The 20,384-nt window shown below is 35.0% G+C and overlaps 1 protein-coding gene across 1 annotated transcript; it reads right to left on the bottom strand.

Annotated features, from left to right (window-relative positions):
- Positions 1 to 5,728: 5,728 nt before the first annotated feature.
- LOC134233378 (ryncolin-4-like) lies at positions 5,729 to 19,039 on the bottom strand (the record flags this gene model as incomplete). Its single annotated transcript, XM_062715340.1, has 5 exons — positions 18,845 to 19,039; positions 18,047 to 18,137; positions 8,759 to 8,892; positions 8,473 to 8,569; positions 5,729 to 5,967 (listed from the first exon to the last, which is right to left on the bottom strand). Coding segments are annotated over exons 1-5 (756 nt in total), but the record flags the coding sequence as incomplete, so codon positions are not given.
- Positions 19,040 to 20,384: the final 1,345 nt, after the last annotated feature.

Below are 20,384 nucleotides of genomic sequence, written 5' to 3'. Positions count from 1 at the left end.
TTTGGAACTCTCGGAATTGAAATCTGACTTTACAATCAAGCACATCCAATGAAATATTTAATAACATGAAATCTTAAACGAAATATAGAAAGATAGCGAATATACAAAAAAGAGCTCATTGAAGAGTTTCATGTTATTTTATAAGGAAATAAAAAATTCAGAAGAATGACAAGTGGATTTAAAGATTTTTCATATTGCTGTTTTTAAAGCCATTTTGCCTGTGCAAATTAAAAAAAATTATTTACTTTTCAAGCTTGATTTTTATGTTAATTTATGTACCTCTTATAAAGTAACTGTTTTAAACTGTTCACATTTTTAGGTCACCTGAGTAACTCAGGTGACCTATTGCTATCCGTTTTTGTCCGTCGTCGTGTGTCATGTGTTAACATTTGAACATTTTCTGCTTCTTCTCTGAAACCGCTCAACCAGTATCAACCAATTTTGGCACAAAGCATCTATGGGTGAAGGGGAAAAAAATTGTGAATTTTATGGTCCCTGTCCCCCTGGGGCCTGAGGGTGGGGCCAAAACCACTAAAATTATTGCAATCTTTAAAAATCTTCTTCTTTACTCCTGGACATCAAGCAGACAAACTGTTGGCCTGAATGTAATGAGCATTGAGTCCTCTACCAAAATTGTGAAATTCATGGCCCCAGGGTCAGGGGTTCTAGTGCTACGGTGGGGCCCTATTGATTATCCAGTGAAAATGCATGATTTCTTTGAAAATCTTCATCTCTGCTCCTGGGTATTAAATAAACTAACCAAGCACATAGTTATGATGAGCAAGAGTGCCTCTGCCAAAATTGTGAATTTTATGACCCAGGGTCAGGGGTTCTGGTGTTAGGGCGGGGCTCTATTGGTTATATAGTGAAAATGCATTTATTTCTTTGAAAATCTTCTTCTCTGCTTCTGGGTATTAAATAAACTATGTAAGTAAATAGTTATGATGAGCAAGAGGGCCTCTTCCAAAATTGTGAATTTTATGGCCCCAGGGTCAGGGGTTCTGGTGTTAGGGTGGGGCCTTATTGATTATATAGTGAAAATGCATTAATTCTTTGAAAATCTTCTTCTCTGCTCCTGGGTATTAAATAAACTATGTAAGTAAATAGTTATGATGAGCAAGAGTGCCTCTGCCAAAATTGTGAATTTTGTGGCCCCAGGGTCAGGGGTTCTGGTGTTAGGGTGGGGCCCTATTGATTATATAGTGAAAATGCATTAACTATTTGAAAATCTTCTTCTCTGCTCCTGGGTATTAAATAAACTATATAAGTAAATAGTTATGATAAGCAAGAGTGCTTCTTTCTCAATTGTGAATTTTGTGGCCCTTTGTGGCTCTTTTGATTATATAGTGTAAATACATTAATTCTTTGAAATTCTTTCCTTTGCTCCTGGGTTTTATGCCAATGATCCAAGTATATATATTTATGATGAAGAAAGGTGCATCTAGCAAAATGGTTATTCTGGGTCGGGGGGGGGAAGGTTTACAAAGTCTGAAAATAAATTAATGCTTTGAAATCTGCTCTTTGGTATTAATCAACCATTTTATGATAAAATTTGCAAAATTTTTAAATATGTGGCCCGGTTCAGTGGTTTATTTGGGGTGAGGTGCACAACCATGTATAAAGTGGAAGTGCATTCTATTTGTTACTCTGATCTACCTCTGGGTATTAAGTAAAAAGAGTAAGCATGCTAAGTTAATAATAATGATAAGCAATGGTGCCTTTTTTAAAATTATGAATTGTGAATTTCATGGCCTCTGGTTTAAAACACGATTCAAATTTAATTGTTTGAATGTTGTTACACAATACTCAGGTGACCTATAAGGCCCGTGGGCCTCTTGTATTCATGTAGAAATTTAATAAATACGAAGTATCCGTGCCCCACTAACACGGTTAAGTAAAACATGCCTGAGCTACATGTATCAGGCCATAGAATGGTAAAACAGGGAATTGCACATTTGTAAACTTTGTATTCAGAAGAAGAGGCTTAAAGGTCACCTGAGTATAATATAACACTGTAAAAGATTCACAGAAGTCAAGGGGGGAGGGTGTATTAGATTTTACAAGATTTACACCCCTTCACACATAGATGCTATAGGCCAAAATTTCTTGAAAATCGTTCACTTGTTCCAGAGAGAAGCTGAACATGTTTAATTGTTTATGTAGGACGACTGACAAAAACAAAGTGCAATAGATATTAAAACAAATGGCCTCGTTTTTAATTAGGTCATCTGTGTAGATTTAAAAGAAACCCCTTTTTTTCTCATAAATGAAGGATCCAAAGTCTTTAAATTATACCTAAGAATATTGAACATATTCAGCTTTGAAAGAGCACAAAAAAGAAATAAAGTTCGTTAATGGGCACAAATATACTGAATTTAAGAAAGAAAGAAATAAAACATTCCCATTTTATCAGTCATGCGAGTTCAAAATATTCTAGCTAAACTCTATCGTTAATTTTTTATTAACTCCCTGATTTATTAGTTTTATTAAAAATGAATAACACACAAGGGGAAAGCTAAGGATGGATGCTATCGTATTTCCTGCCTTGTGACGCTTTTGTCATTTTCAACTATTACTTCGCATTATAATAAATATTTTACACGTTTTATATTGATTCTAATAGCTACGTTATTTTTCATCTTTTACATGTAATTTGTATCAGACATTTAATAAGGAAGTGCATGTTTTACATGCTCTCCAGGGAGAGAAACAATCAGTTATTCTATTTGAATTCCTTTTTTTTCAAAAATGCTGCTGATTATGAATTATGCACTGATGTGATTGTTGCTTAGTTGTTGTTAGAGAGAAGAGTAGAACAAATGGATCGTCACTTTAATGACCTATTGTAACATTGATGTTTAAAGTGTAAATTTAATTCATTGAAAAATGTATAGAATATTTACACACAATTTACTTTCTTTAAAAGTGAGAGGTGGTCAAATAATGACAAAATTTCAAAATTATCTCATAAATAAAGACAATTATTTTTGTTTATAAAAAGTGTGTTTCGAAGGCACTTGAAAGTTCATTCTTTAAAACAATAACTTTAACGAGACACCGTGACGCATAAAAGTGGAAAACTGACAAATGTATAATTTTTGCATGACTCCGTGTAAATTTTGTTCAATTTCTAAAAGTATTAGGTTTCCGAAAATTAAGTGTTTCCATCGTAACCATTGTCTCATGTACCAAAGAATGATTGTAAGTAGAACAAAATTGTGATTCAATCTTTTAAAGAAGAGGCCCATGGCCCACATCGCTCACCTGAGCACATAGGCTATGAAATAATAGAAAAAATCACTTCAGTATTGAGAAGTTTACAAGGGAATTGGGGGTTTGGAATTTGAAACTACCAACTACCTGATGATGCTTCCATCAAACAAATGCCTTTGCTGTTTTTGAGCAGATCATTTTTTCCCCTATTTATTCATCCCCCCCATTGTGGCCCAGCCCTACCCCTGGAAATCCTATTTAAATTGATTCAGTATGACTTTGTACTACCTGAAGATGCCTTCAAATTATTATGTTTAAACATGGCTTTTCCGTTCTTGGGGGAAAAAATCCTTGATATTTCTAGGCAAAACTTTGATCCCCAATTGTGGCACATCCTACCCAACCCCTACTTCCCGTTTATGACTTAAACAAACTTCAATCAACACTGCATGAGGATGCTTACAATAAGATATGACCAATCATGACTTTGTGGTTCTTAAAAAGAAGAGTTTTTAAAAAAAATTCCGATGTATTCACACCTATGGAAAATTTAAATTGTCCACTGTGGCCCCGCCCTATCCCTGGAGGTCATGATTTGAACAAACTTGAATCTACCGGTACACAACCTGAGGATGTTATCAAATAAGTTTTATCTTTCCTGACCCAGTGGTTCTTGAGAAGATTTTCTAAGATATTTCCTATATATTCCTATGTAAATCTTTGATCGTCAGCTGTGGCCCCCCCCCCCCCCCCCCCCCCCCCCCGGAGTCATGATTTGAACATAATTAAATCTACACTATCTGAGGATGTTTTCACATAAGTTTCATCTTTCCTGGTCCTGTGGTTCTTGAAAAGAAGATTTTTAAAAGATTTTTCCTGTATATTAATTTGTAAATCTTTGATCATCAGCTATGGCCCGGCCCCACCTCCCGGGAGTCATGATTTGAACATAATTGAATCTACACTATCTGAGAATGTTTTTCAAAAGATTTTTCCTATATAATCCTTTGTGAATCTTTGATCGTCAGTTGTAGCCTAGTCCTACAACCGAGGGTCATGATTTCAACAAACTTGAATCAACACTACCTGAGGATGCTTAAATTCCACATGAGTTTCATCTTTCCTGATCAAGTGGTTCTGGAGAATAAGATTTTTAAAGACTTTTCCTATTTATTCCAATGTAAACCTGTGATAGGCCATTGTGGCCCCGCCCTACCCCCAGGGGATTATGATTAGAACAAAATTGAATCTACACTACCTGAGGATGCTTCCACATGAGTTTCATCTTTCCTGGCCCAATTGTTCTTGAGAAGACGATTTTTAAAGGATACCCTTAATTTTTCATATCTCCCCTTGGAAGAGGGCTTGGCCCTTCATGTGAAAAAACTTAAATCTCTTCACCCAAGGATACTTTGTGGCAGGTTCGGTTGAAATTTGCCAGTCCAGTGGTTGTTGAGAAAAAGATGAAAGTGTGAAAAGTTTACGGCTACGACGACGGACAAATTTTTATCAGAAAAGTTCACTTGAGCCTTTGGCTCAGGTGAGTTAAAAAGGTGTTAAAACATATTTCTCACTTATGTATGCTCCAGTTGAAGGTTATTTACAAGTTTGAGCTAAAAAAAAAGTGGCTTTAATTGACATACAACGAAACGGTAGAAACCACCTTTTTTCCGGCACTTATATTGTGCAGTCTTTTCTTAATTGCAGTTTGTCATATCGTAGCTATATTCTCTGTATACTACTGATATCTTAAAAGAAGCACATCAATTTGAGTCATTGATTTACTTTAAATGTTGATGTACAACATTGATATCGACAGAAGGTTTAATTTGCTTCACTATTGCGTTTCTCGATTTGCCTGAACTGAACTCATGAGGTAAGGGAAACAACTATCCTCCTTTTATCAGCTGTGCAGGTATGTCCATATCGCAGTTTTCTTAAAACAAGAATAAAGTAATTTGTTTTCAATTTTATTGAAAACACTTTAATACGTACAGAAAGTCTATTATAATCAAGAACAATATGTGTTTTTGAAACACTGATGCCTCCGTATAGCCCGTAAAGCCATAGCCCCATTCACTTAATAGTAAAATGTAGGTTAAATTTGACAACAGACAGGACAAAATATACCCCCGTAATCTTTCAATAGGGGAGGGGCATAAAAATTACACGAAATTGATTAAGTCAAAGAAAATTGTGTCTCTTGCAATACAGATATAAAACGTTTCTTTCATGGGAAAAGTTCTGAGATCCTTTAGGAGGTCCTTTTTTAATTATCATCTGTGAGTGAAAGATTAAATATAAGAGACCCCTAAAGTATACATCTTAGAGAGTGGATAAGAAAGCAATCGAACGCCCTATATATGAAAAAATACCTCTTAAAAATATAAAGACATAGTGGTAAATCAGATGTCATATAACCATAAAATAAAATCATTCGCATATCACGTAATCTGCCACTCTGAATCATAAATTAAAAAGAAACACCGAATATTGTTACCTAGCGACGTCTGACCATCATCATTGTTTCTCTGACGGATGTGCCATTCACAACTCTAGGATTCCAAGGCCAATCCCAATCTGTAGTTGACAAAGGCCCGTTCAGGAAGGCGTTGTAGCACCTGTTAAACCACCAGCCCCCTTTAAACCTTATAGCACAGTTATAATCAGATGACCTGTCGTTATCCCTATCGTACGTAGTAAAATACATCCCAGGCAACCGAAAGCTGGAATCTGCAGTTAACATACTGTCACCTATTAAATTACAGAAAACCAAATTAAAATTAAACAGCCTCATTATTCAGATAATATTCTTTTCTGTTATACATTTGTTAATCCATTATAAATTCTTGTCAACTGACCATGGAGCACGTGGCTCAATTATCCCACCTATGGAAAGAAACATTTTTGTTATTTCTTGTCATTTTTATAACAGCAGCAACAGCTGAATCGTTTCTTATCTTCTACGTAAATCTTACAGCATCACAAAACGATATTGAACTCGTACAGCAGACAGAAAGTCGCCATAAAATAGCTCGTCTTTTTAAGTAAATAAATACAGAGTTAAAAAGGCTGGTTGCAGAGAGATAAAATTAAAAACATCAAAGAAAGTTTACATTTTTTAAATATTTCGCATCATTTACATCATAGGTCGTAAATTATACCCATCTAATTTTTCATTGTATCATCTCTCATTAAGAAGGGAACTTGTATGTCAACAGATTGTTAGTTATATATGTATGAACGTGGCATGGGCAGGAAGGAAGATGTTTTATGAACAGGTCTGGACATAGGGATTAAAAAAATTGCCTGGTCATTGGCGGTATGCCTTTGAGTCCCTTATTTACAGTCTAATGACAAGTTAACATGTCAGCCAAGCAATTGCTTAGCATCTGTATATCCAAGTACGTGTGATATATCAAAAGGTCGCAATTTGGACACTTTCGAGTTAGTTCATCAGAACTTATTGATTCCAAACTGATAAAGATTTCTATCATTCAATTTAAGTTTACTGTAGAACCACATCGTGATTAGAGCTTCTCCTCTAGAATCGCGGAGTGAGGCGTTAATCCTTACGTCGCGAGTTCGAATCCCACTGTGGGACTTGAAGACTGGTACTTCAAATGAAACTGTAGGTGTTTTCACGAAAACATTCCTCCCTGCTCAATGCCTCTAAGTGCCAAGTTTAGAACAAGGTTTGCAGCTTTCCGCCAGTAAGTGGTGTCGTCACAATTTGAGTGAAATTATCGAGATGGACGTAAAACAATAATCAAACAAACACAAAATTTTCTTCGGGTCAAATTTTGAAGATTATACGCAATATTTGTTCATGGGGATTTTATATCATAGTTTAGGAACTGCTGACTTGTAATGTTATATATTTGAAATTTAATAGAAAAAGTTGGATTTCATGGATCTCCTTACTCCATAGAATCAACACAAGACGTCTGAAAGTAAAATAATACTTTTAATACTCCTATCAACACACTTCTATCGCAAATTTATACCTAATATTACAGATATGTAAAGCGTAATCAAATTTGCACGTAAGGTTAACGTTTTAGTTTAATGAAGACTATTTTGTAAACAACACGTTTTACACCCCCTCACCCCTCTCGTTTATCGATATACTTCTTTTTTTTCTCTTAATGTGACACTTTGCCAATATATTTCACTATGTGTAACAATCTACCTGTCACACGTAAATCTAGGTTCCCCGTGCAGGTCCCGTCAGAAATAGTTTATACTTCTCTGTTTCGTCCGAAATGGCGAACTTTTCGTACAACTCGTACAGGCTTGTACCATTCTGGAGAGTGATGGAGACATAAAGGGACGAGTTGTTTCCCTTTGTTAACCAACCAATGACGTCATTTCCGCATACAGATTAATAAGGCATTGCAATGCACACACTTTAAAGTAATATTCCCCCAAAAACGTGACATTATATTCTTTTTCAATTTAATCAAGGTACTGGGGAATCATCATTGTTCGTGGGGGGCTAATGTTCGTGGATTTCGAGAGTCACCCTCACCAACGAATTTACATTCCCTGCACTAACGTTTATTTTGTTATCATATTAGTTCATTGAGTCATTATATTTACGAGTAACCCATGAAATTACATCCCCACAAACGGTCAAATTTGGTTACAAACGAACCTTGACCACCATGAATTGCAATGATTCCACAGCAGCTAACCCGTATGAAGATTGTTTTCCATATTCAACTGATACATTTATTTTATTTTATTCTCTCTTTGCCCTAAAAATTATATTACTGCTAGACTCATTCTTTTCCGCGGGGTCATACTGCGGAATCTACATTTCTGTTTAATCCGCGGGTAGAAAATTACGCGGATTTCCTAGACTGTCAGTATACGCTTTACATTTATATTAAGTACGCTCGGACAATTTCCACGCAAACTTTGCTTACCGTACATAGCGTCATATATGATACCAGCGGAAAATGTACTTTACAGTATTTTTTCTTCATAAGACTTTTCGATTCTTATTATCATAGGAAAAGACACAACACAAGCATTGTAATGCCCTAAAGTAAAATGGTATGTTTTCCTCACATTAATGTTTAAGAACTATCAATCAGGAATTACCCAAAACATGATGTAAATTACATACATGTAATAATCTGTGTGAAATTCTGGCCTTAAATTCCTCTGAAAAAATTGATATGTTCCTAAATGGATCATTTGTCAAATATTTAATCGGAATAATGGCTCAGTTTTCATAGGATTTTTATTTACCTATCGAAACATTCTGTTCCTGTGTTCCGAAACCATTCTTATACGCCTCCCAGTTCTTCTCAAAGCTCAGGGATTCATTCACTCGTTTTTGTATAACCTTCCAACAAAAAACACATACTACTTATTCATTCAATTTTTATGAGACGAATATTTGTGTTGTGGAAAGTTCAATAAATTTTTGGGATTGTGTTTTTGTCCCTTATCAATCACTTGCTCAACAGAATGAGATACAAATAAATATTTCTTTTGCCAATTTTAAAACTTAATTCGTAAAAATAACAGATACCGTCCAGCCGCCTCCCTCTGTGATCATGTCACAGTAAGCGTTGATAGGACTGGAGTCGGTACCATAAGGATAAATCGGGTATACACCGGAATTAGTGTGACCTTTCTCAAGGTGATCCTTACAATCAGTACGAACTGAAACAGAAACAAAATCACACGTATATTAACACTTGGAATATATGCAAGTTTTAAAAAAAAGGACCCTAAAGAATCTTTTCCTCTTCAATTTTAATATATCGCTTATCTTGCACAGTTTTCTTACACTGCACTGCAAATACTTGTAGAATAGTATTGTGGTCTATAGTTTCTGCATTGACATTTTCATTCTCAGTCTTTATGAATGCCTTATTTCAGCTCAAATGAGAAATATTAGCACATAGTTTTACATGGAAATATACAGGAAATGATCGATTGTATATTGTTTTACGTCCCGCTCGAAAAAAATTTCACTCCATATAGAGACGTCAGCATATACATGTACCAAATTTTGACCTTTACTCGATACTCCAGGACATTGAGCAGCAGACGGATTTTATCCTGCCAACGTTGCTGGTTACAAATGGGGCCCCGGTTGTTTGAAGTTCCTCCCAAGGACCCGCAGCTTAAGATTCAGAGTGCAGGGCGCTCGGTGAAAGAACGGTGGGCTACACATTTTATCGACTAAGATCAGTCGCGGCCGAGATTCGAATTTACGACCTCCCGATCACTGAGTGAGTGCTTTGCGGACTGAGCTCCGTGAACGGTTTTCTCAAAAACAAGGAAGCTATTAGTCAAATTGATATGGAGAAATCCTTATGTAAAATTGTTCAAATCATGACCCTGAGGGTAGGGTGGGGGTCACGATAGGGATACAAGTTATATAAAAGATTATACGGATAGAAAAAGAAACTGCTGATGAATAGCAGAGCCGTATTGATTCGGAGTAATCGTTGTGGCCCATCTTAGGACCTCTTATTCAGGGATGTCAGCAAATAATGATCAGTCTATATCCTCCTCAATTTTCTTTTAAAGATTCAATTACTGAGAAATTTAATATAAATACCCTTTAATATAAAAATGCTTCCATAACATTTATCCACTACAAAGATACATTTAAGTGTTATCATTGATTTAACAAGTAACTGAGCTTTAATATCAACCTTTTTATTTCCACAGCATCTAAATTCAAATGTTTTCGTTCTCGTCGCTACAAAAATAATTTAATATTTTTTTTGCTTTTTGTGGGGACCACTTCTTTTCCCTTTTGATTGGTCCGTTTAAACTCAATTCACGATTGTAAAATTAATCCTTGATAATACCTTATCAAACTATAAAATCACATAGTTCTACTGTTTCTACCTTAATATTGTGTGTTTACAGGATATTGTTTTTACTGCTTCCTTCTTGTATGATAGGCTTTCTTTTGGTTCTTTTTACAAAAATGATGTTGAAATTTAATCACTCATTATATATGTATGGAGTGACTGGCCGATAATATTGATTGATTGTATCATTATGTTTAGAATCGTGCATTTTTATTAATACACAAGATTGCTACTTTTCCTTAGTATTAAGTATAAAATAAACTTTTGTGAAAGTGCAAGGATGTGACAATCAAACCAATCCAAAATTTTGTGTGAAATGCTAATACAATATATAAGTCGTGATATTGTACAGAAAATATTAACTTCAAATCTGTGTCTTTGCATCTTTAAGTTTGTTCAAGTTATGACTCTCCCTGAGGAGGGGGCCACAATGGCGATTTTTTGAAAAGGAATATGTAGAAATAAAAATGTTTAATGTCCAAGATCAGGAAAGGCTTTGGTTATATTGATGTTAAAGTATCTTCAGGAAGTTCAGAATTCAAATTAAAATTCAACCCAGACCCCGGTGTTTAACTACTAGTATTGATTTTAGCTTTTTTTTTTAGCCAATGTTCTCGGATGACTGATATGGCCCATGGGCCTCTTGTTCTCGAGGTAAGCAGATACATTTTGTATTAGATACGGATTTTGAAAGTAAATAATTAAAAAACACAAAGACTTAAAAACAACATTTTTTTTCAACCTTGACAAACCAAGTCCGTTATCCAGGTCCCATTTTTATGGCACACGATCATTCCGGATCCTTGCTGTTCAAAGGAATTCAAGCATTTAATGTGCATACGTTTTCTTATCCCTATTCCTTCCCAGTCCCGTACATCCCACTTGGTATTCTTTATTCTTTTGACAGGGATCCCACAATCTGATAAAAAAAAAATCTATCAACTTTATTCATCTCAACATTTACAAGCGGGGGGGGGGGGGGGGGGTATTAAAAGCAAGATTGATTGATTATATGTTGTTTAGCGCCCCTCTCTCCCGAGTTTTTCACTCATATGGAGACGCTACTATATGTCGATGTAGAGCTTCAAATTTCTTCCTATACTCGGCACTTAGGGCCATTGGTCAGTGAGGGATCTTTATCGAGCCGGCACCTACTCCGACACAGGGACTCTGTTAATACGGTCCCGTACGAAGAATGGGACGCCACGTCCTACAGTGGAATTTGAACCAGTGACGTATGGGTGGATTCCTTCGCGATTTGCGTTCTAATCACTGCGCCACGCGGGCAACATTTCTAGAATACAAAAGGTGTTTTAAAGGTGGATGAAATGTGACGAAAATAATCAGCCTAATATATGGTATGTGTACAGAAATTAGCGTCTTCAAAATTTGACATTATATCTCGGTATGGAGTGGTTAGCGAAGTGATAATACGCGCTAAAAATGTTATTAGGTGAATTTGAAAAAAAATATTAAACATGGAATTATATTTACATACCACAGGCCTTTAGATCGCTTAGAAAAAAAATTGAGGTGTTGAAAAAAAAAATATTTTTTTACACACACAATTTTTTTTAAGCGATCCAAAGGCCTGTGTTACATACATTTATATAGGCTTTTTGCCTATCAAAATAGACTCGGTGTTCAAGGCCTGTTAATTGGCAGATCAAAGCAAGTAAATTAATAAACAAGAGGCCCATGGGCCTTATAGGTCACCTGAGTATCCCGTATTGAACTTCATTCGTATTTTAAACCTGAGGACATGAAATTCACAATTTTGAAAGAGGCACCGTTGCTTATCATAATTATACACTTAGCATGCTTACTTTGATTACCTTTGTAACCACTTGTGCATCCCTCCGCGCAGGAACCACTGACCCTGGGTCAACATATTTCAAAATTTTGGAAATATTATCAAGAATTTTATTTCATCATAAATTGTTGATGAATATTAAAGCATTAATTTATATTCAGACTATGTACCCCACCCCCTCCAAAAACCTCTGACCCAAAGGCCCAAAAATTAACCATTTTGGAAGAGGCAGCTTTCTTCATCATAAATATGTACTTAGATAAATGGCATAATATCTAGGAGCGAAGGAAAAGATTTTCAAAGAAATGCATTTTCATTATATAAACAGAGCCCCGCCCTAACACAAGAAGCCCTGACCCAGGGGCCATGAAGATCATACCAACAGTTTGACTGCTTGATGCAAAGTGGCATCCTTCCTCCTCATAACTATATACATAGTTCATTGGTTTAATACCCAGGGGCAGAAAAGAAGATTTTCAAAGAAACAATTCATTTTCCCAGACCCTAGATAATTTTTATATATAGCCCCGCCCTAGCACCCCTGACCCTGAGGCCATGAAATGTACGATTTTGGAAGAAGCAGCCATATTCAACATAACTGTGCACTTGGTTAGTTTAATTAATGCGCATGAGCAGAGAAGAACTTCAAAGAATTTATGCGTTTTCACTATTTAATCTATATAGCCCCGCCTTAGCACAAGAACCCCTGACCCTGGGGCCATGAAATTCACAATTTTGGAAGAGGCAGCCATATTCAACATAACTATGCACTTGGTTAATTCATTAGTGCTCTTGAGCAGAGAAGAAGAATTTCAAAGTATTTATGCATTTTCACTATATAATATAGCCCCGCCCTAGCACTACATATGTACCGGTAGAACCCCTGTCCTTTGGGCCATGAATTTCACAATTTTGGTAGAGAACTCAATGCTGATTACGATCATACCAACAGTTTGACTGCTTGATGTCCAGTAGTAAAGAAAAAGATTTTTAAAGATTGCATTAATTTTAGTGGTTTTGGCCCCACTCCTCAGGCCCCAGGGGGGCAGGGATCATGAAATACACAATTTTTGTTCCACTTCACCTATAGATGCTATATGCCAAAATTGGTTGAAATTGGTTCAGGGGTTTCAGAGAAAAAGCTGAAAATGTTCAAATGTTACCGCACGACGACGGACGAAAACGGATAGCAATAGGTCATCTGAGTTTACCCAGGTGACCTAAAAATAATATCGCTTTCATTAATTAACGGTGATTATGAAATAGCGTAAGTGCATCGCTGTATCCGCCAATCCCGCTAAAATATCAGGTCCGCTTTTTAAGTATACATCCTGTATATTAATTAATTTGTGTCGCCCGCTTAGGGAAAAAGTAAACCATGCGCAGTTCGGTGGGGGAGGGGGGTCGGATCTCCCTGACTGAATTTGTAGAATTATTAAGGATACACCAAAGGCTTTTTTCAAGATTTTTGTCAATTTTGAGATTTTTGGCTAAGAAAACAATGCTAATCATTGCTTTATAATGCATGAAAAATTCTTGCTGATTATTAAATGGTTTTCTAATTATTTAACAATAATCAAACATAAACACTAACACATGTGAATGTGCCGTTATTGAAGCTTCTGATTTGGTCTGTAACTGCCTGCTTCTGAAAGGAGCAATAAATCACTGTGACCACTTGGGGAATTCTTCACTAGCCACTATCAGTAATTAAACTACAGGGACTCTAGATTTAGGGAAGGAGATCTAACAGGTCACTAATGACCATGAAATAGGAGGTGGAGCTTAACTCTTGCCATTTTGCCGGGAAATCTTTCTGATTCAGAATTGAACCTATTTTACTTCATTAAAAGCACCTAAATAAAGAACAGAACCTCCCATTCTTGTGAATATGCATAGGAAATATGGATAAGTGACAGGTATCCAAAGCTGAATCTCCGAGGTGTCATATATTTCCAGCTTTGGCAGACTTTGTTGTGTAATGGGTTTTTGCCCTCTACTGCTCTACTGTAAAGTAAGATCAGACAGTTGGTGGTATTATTTGAAAGGATTCAGCTCCCTTATTTATTGACCAATTTCTCTGAAAAGTGGCCAGAATGTGTCTCAAATGTGTTTTCACTAAACCGTATCTCAGATTTTTGATATCTTGCTCAGTTCTCGAATTATTGGGGGAAATGTAGAATTAGGCTAATAAATTGGTAACATTGAAAGACAAATGGATGTAACTTTTGAATAAGAAGATTTATCAAAAATCTGAGATACGGTTTTAAAGTTCAATCTTTAGTCTACATTGAGGCAAAATTTTGACTTTGAGAGGTGGAATACAAAAAAGTTGATTTATAAAATATAAATGCACATATATTTACATTAAAATATTAATAATTTTTTAATAAGATAAAATTGAAAATTTTAAATTACGATCATTAAATAGTAAATTTAACAAGCTTTCAAATGATATATACATTTAACATGTTATCTTTGTTAATGAAAGAATTACAAGCAAATTAAATTTTGCCCTTTGGAAACCTTTGGTGTATCCTTAAATGTATACATGTATACTGAATCAAATAAAATATGTCAGTATGGATATAAAGATTTGATTGCTTATGTGTATAGAAGATTCCTTTTATATGGAATATTTATCACACTGTAATGATATTATGAGGTTATACAAGCTAGACCTCATACTTTTTTCATTTCACATGCTGAATATTATCATTTAGTAAAAAAAAGTATTTCGGAAAAAAAAATGGATCGTCCTGGAATCGAACCCGGGACCTCTCACATGTGAAGCGGGAGACACACCACTACACCACGGAACTGCTGTACTTTAACAAAAATAATATGCACAGATAAAGACACATACATGTATATACGTTCGATATTGTAAAAATTTTACACAATGCATGGTGTCTAATTTAACCTTTATTAAAAAGTTCTAATAGATGTAAAATATAAAGTCAGCCGAGAACCTTTTTCATACGGAATAACTCTCCTTCATGTCCCTGTGCCAAAAATAGCGACATGTAATACAATAAATACTAATAAAACAAACGGGGCGGGGCACTTTGAGAGGGGTGAGAGAGGTCATAGGGACTTTTGGTATAAAATTACATTGCAAAAGCTCAACATCTTCTTGAAATATCGCCCGAAAACGAAAGTGTTGCACACAAACAGAATGTATATATTTATGACCTGGAATTTTGACCTTTTGACCTCAAAATCAATCTTTAAGCCACAGGGAGTTGTTCTGTAAAATGTCATTGCAAAAGCTCAAAGGGTTCCCGAGATATTGCGCGGAAACGAAAGTGTTATAAGAAAAAGAATTTGCGAATATATGACCTTGACCTTTGGACCTCAAAATCAATAGGGTTTTTCTTTAGTCCATAAGGAGCTGCTACGCAAAATTTCATTGCAAAAGCTCAAAGGGTTCTCGAGATATGGTGTGGAAACGTAAGCGTTACAGACAGACAGAATGACGGACAGACGGACGGACAGACCCAATTAATATCCCACACTTTTCAAGCGGGGGACAAAAATTTATACCCCATGAATGAGAACATCCCAAGCGACAAGACATATTTGAACTGCTAATGTTCCATCTTGGGTTTGAAAGTATTTTGTTTGACTGCGTGCTTTAAATCTCTAAAACAATTTTAAACTAAGTGTTAAAAATGAACGCTGCAAAGCTGCATTGACTCCTCAGAGATTTCGTACCATTACAATCATTTATTAGAGCGAAACTTCCGTAATCGGGAGGTCGTGAGTTGTAATCTTGGCCTCGAGTGACAGCTGTTCCTTCGTCAGGCGCTCGGCAATTGAAGTGAAAGTTGCGGATCTTTCGTATGAGACATTAAAAACCGAGGTCCCTTGTCACGCAAAGCATTGGCACGATAAAGATCCCTCACTGCTTAATGACTCTGAGTGCCGACCTTGCAGTGGCGTAGCATTTTTGAAAGTGGGGGGGCCAGCCAGAGAAAAAAATTTTTTACTTACCTGAAAAAGTTGACAAGCAAAAACAAAAAAAAAACAAAAAAAAAAAAAGAAAACTTGCCCAGAGTCGAAAATCCTATTTTCGGGGGGGGGGGGGGGGGGGTAGAGGTAAACTTTTTCTCAGTTACAACTACTTTCAGTACCAATTCTAATACTACATTTTCTGGACATCACTATAAGCCTAAAAAGTGGGGGGGGCCAACCAGGCTTTCAATTAACATTTCGTATAGTATAAGTAAGGTTGGGGGAAACCCCCCCTGGCCCACCCTGTTGCTACGCCCCTGCCTTGTACATTGTTGGTTACCCTAGTATGATGTACATTTGTAACAACTTTTCAACAATCCTAATTTGGCTTTTGTTTAAACCTTGATAGAACCATGAAATTCACAATATGTAAAGAGCATATCATTACGATCATAACTACACAATCATGATATACTGTAATCTGGAAATTTTTACGTTGATTTCATTTTGCGAATTGGGTTAAAATGCTGTTGATTAATTTTTACGAATGACCGCTGCTTTGTTCACATTTTCTTATTGTAATTTATTTTTAAGAAAAATATTTTTGCTAATGCAACGAACTTGCAAATTAGCTAAAAATTTATCTACAGCAAAAATTTCGAGATTTACGGTACTAGCACGCTTACTTTGGTTACTTAGCACCTAGAGGTAGATGAAGTAACAAAGAAACGCATTCATTTTCCACTTTATAACCAGTTGTGCATCGCCACTGACAGGAACCACTGACTCGGGTCACAGTATTCAAGATTTTGGAAATTTTATCATAAATTCTTTTCATCATAAAAGGTTGATCAATACCACAGAGGAGAATTCAATGCATTTATTTTCGGACTCTGTTACCCCACCCCACCCACGGTAACCCTGATCCTGGCCCTGAAATTAACCATTTTGGAAGAAACGCCTTTCTTCATCATAAATATGTAAGAGGTCATTGCAATTAAATCATTAGAGCCCGTCCTAACACAAGCACCCTGACCTAGCGCTCCTGAAATTCTCAAATTTGGAAGAGGCATTCTTCCTCATCATAACTATGTACATAGTTCATTAAATTATCACCCAGGTGAAGAGGAGATTTTTAAAGAATTAATGAATTTTCACTAGATTAATAATAGAGCTAAAAACCCAAACCAGGGGCCATGAAACTTACAATTTTGGAAGGCTTCAGCCTTATTCAATACAAATACGTACTTGGATAGTTTATTTGATACCAAGGAGCGTTTATTAAATACCAAGGAGCAGAGAAGATTTTCAGACAATTTCTGGCATTTTCATTAGCAGTACAGTTATTAAGGCTACATATGAAAGTAATATGGTAATGAGGTTTTACGTCATGACAGTAGCTCCGCCCTGATTGCTCCATATAAGGAAATAGTCTCAAAATAATTATTTACCGATATTTGCAAGAATTTGTAACAAACGGCTATATTTTATTGATTAAATAAATAATTATGAGTGATTTTCCGTTATATATATATATATTTAGTGGCTGCAACGTTAATTATTGTTGACAACTCACACGCACGATCACGTTACACGAACGATTCCGCACGATAATATCTGTTACACGAACGATCCTTCACGCACACGATTCTACACATGTCACGATCTTACACGATTGCTAAAGCAAACGCACGATTCTTCACGCAATATAGTTCAAAATAATTTCAAAACGAAAGAAGGCTTAATACCTATTTTAAAGTTAAAATAATTGTTTTTATTATTTCACTGAAAAAATAATAATATTAGATGGATTGTATTCCTCGACCCATATCGGTGTGTACTGCAATCAAAAGTTGTTTTTTATCTGCTGAACACTAAGTATGAAGACAAGATTATTAGAGAGAATAAATATACATATATTAGTGTCTAACTATAACTCTACAGATCCCGTAAGGCAAAACAGGTACAATTTACGGCGCGATTTCATGTGCACTTTTGGTAAAATTTGTCCACTTTCCCTCATGGTTCAATTTCTCTACAAGTGATTAATTCGCTTGATTAGAATTATTTGTTGGATTGCTGAAAATTCATTCAAGCGAGTTTATCGCCTAGAGAGGCTGGGAGGTGTATAAAAAAATACATTTTCATTTTTCAATGACATTTCTTCTATTTTACTTTCAAAATTTAATACTTAACGATTTCTTTAATATCTCACCTGACAAAACGCATTCGTATTCTCCAAAAGGTTTAGGGATGCATTTTTCATAGTTTTTACAGGGTGATCCTGCACAAGATCCTGCGAGAACCTAAAACGTATATTCAAAAAAAGAGAGATAATTCTTGTTCAACAGAAAAAAATTGAAACTGAAAATTTTTGACATAAATGGATGTTATAAGGTTGTTCACCAGACAGAAATAATGAAATTATGAACCTGAAAATTACTGACATTAATTGAGATAATTCCTGTTCAACAGATGAAAAGTAATGAAATTTTGCAAATGTAACCCTAACAAAAAAACTATAGTTAACTATAGTTTATGATAGTTAACTACAATTTACTATAGTTAATTTAGAATTAACCGTGTAACGTCACATATCTATAACATATGGGTCATTAGCTATTATCATAGTTCATTAGCTAAAGTCGATAACATCATATCCGCTCTTCAATGTATACCATTTGATTTTTTATCAACATTTTGTACTTATACAAAAATATCTTTTAGTCAAATAGGTATTCATTTGATGCTGATAATCGCCAGTGTGTTTCCTACAGAATTACACAATAACAGGAACATTAACGTTTTAAATGTTCAATGCTAAACTTATATAACTAGTTTTAATTTAAACATTAAATTTAATGGTTATCATATAACGTGGACTATCGCATAAGAAATACACTTAGATTCCTGAAGAAGTTAGTGTTTATTTCAATATTGAAATTCAACCCCGTTCCCTGTCTGTATTTCATCTCTCTCTTTCTCTCTAGATAGAGAATACAAAGATATTTACCTCATCCCAGTACCTAATGTCAGTGTATAACCAGCCCGGGGCTTGTCTGTAAAATGCTGGTCGAGTAGTATTTCTTCTGAAGTTAATTTCACAAAAGTTTGCGCCTTTGTAGTAATTTACCGATTTACACCTTCTGGTTCTGAGACACTCTTCAACACAGTCCAGTAGGCTATAGTTCACGTAAGATTCTATCATTCTATAAAGAAGTCTGTAGCCATATTTTATAGAAGAATATCCAGCTTTTAAATCTCCATGGATACGTAAAATGATATTAAGGATAATAAAAGCAGTTTTAAGATAATTGAAGATTTTCATGATTCCTGCTTAATAAAATCAACGCTTAAATATTATATGTTGTTAATACATGTAATCCTCTCTGGGAATATTTAAAAGCATTAGGCTTTTAAATTTTCTCTTTGTCAAATACAGTGTTTAACGATATTTCCATTGTATTTATACCTAGTATTTAATCAATATTAACCATGACATATTCATCATTAAAAAAAAACAAATATATATTGATCTTCACCTGAAGAGGAATGGTTGAAAATATTTACATTGTTATCTCTTTGTTTGCTTTATACTAGACTGCTTAAATTGTCACAATTTAATCTTTAACGAAATATTAAAACATAGCGAATATACAAAAAAGTGCCTATTGAAGAGTTTTATCTTATTCTAGAAGGATATAATAAATTCAGAGGCATGACAAGTGTATTTAAATGATTAACATATTTTGCACTTAAAGCTATTTTCCCTGTGCAAATTAAAAAAAAAATTCTTACTTCTAAAGCTTGATTTTTATGTAAATTTATGTACCTTTTATAAAGTATCTGTTTTAAACTGTTTAAATTTTATTTATGTATAAACCTAATAAGGTGAGAGAAATTATATTTTTCGTTTTACGGATCTGCCGACCCGATTTTTTCCGATTTCTTAAAAAAAAAAAAATCCGGAATTTTCATATCCACCCAAGTTTGGTTTCAAAATTATCTTTTTCAAATAAAATCTTCAAAACGTTTGATAATGGCAGCACTGAATGTGTAATTTAAAGCGTCTTATTCACAACGAATATTAACCAACATGGAGACACAAGCCATGCTTGGTTTGTTCATCTCTGTTATTCTGAAGATATTTGGAAATCAAAAGCATCTTCAGCATTCAGAAATGTCCTAATTTATTTGAGCCCTACACTCTCAATGAGGGTTTTGGCCACTTACTTGTATTGCATTTCAACTAGGCCACATTAAAGAGAGTTTTGTCGATAGTATTTCAGAAAGGTATGTAGTAACTAAGTAAGGCTTCCATCATAATGAGTCCCACTTATGCACAGTCTTCAATTAATCTTTTTATTCTCTTTGGGCTTAGTATGATGGAATTTTGATATGAAGACCAGATTATTTAAGTTGTTAGGCATGTTTACTGCATAAACATTTAACCTAGAACTTTTGAAAAATAGTAAGCCTTACTTGATCACCCTGTCGTTTCAACATGTAATTGAAATAATACATATTGTTCATTTTAGTCCTTTAAACATGGA

Source organism: Saccostrea cucullata, unplaced genomic scaffold (genome assembly GCF_032062105.1).
Source record: "Saccostrea cucullata isolate Sc308-1 unplaced genomic scaffold, CSIRO_AGI_Scuc_v1 ctg3850, whole genome shotgun sequence".
Classification (NCBI taxonomy): domain Eukaryota; kingdom Metazoa; phylum Mollusca; class Bivalvia; order Ostreida; family Ostreidae; genus Saccostrea; species Saccostrea cuccullata.
This window is presented reverse-complemented; position numbering and strand designations above follow the sequence as displayed.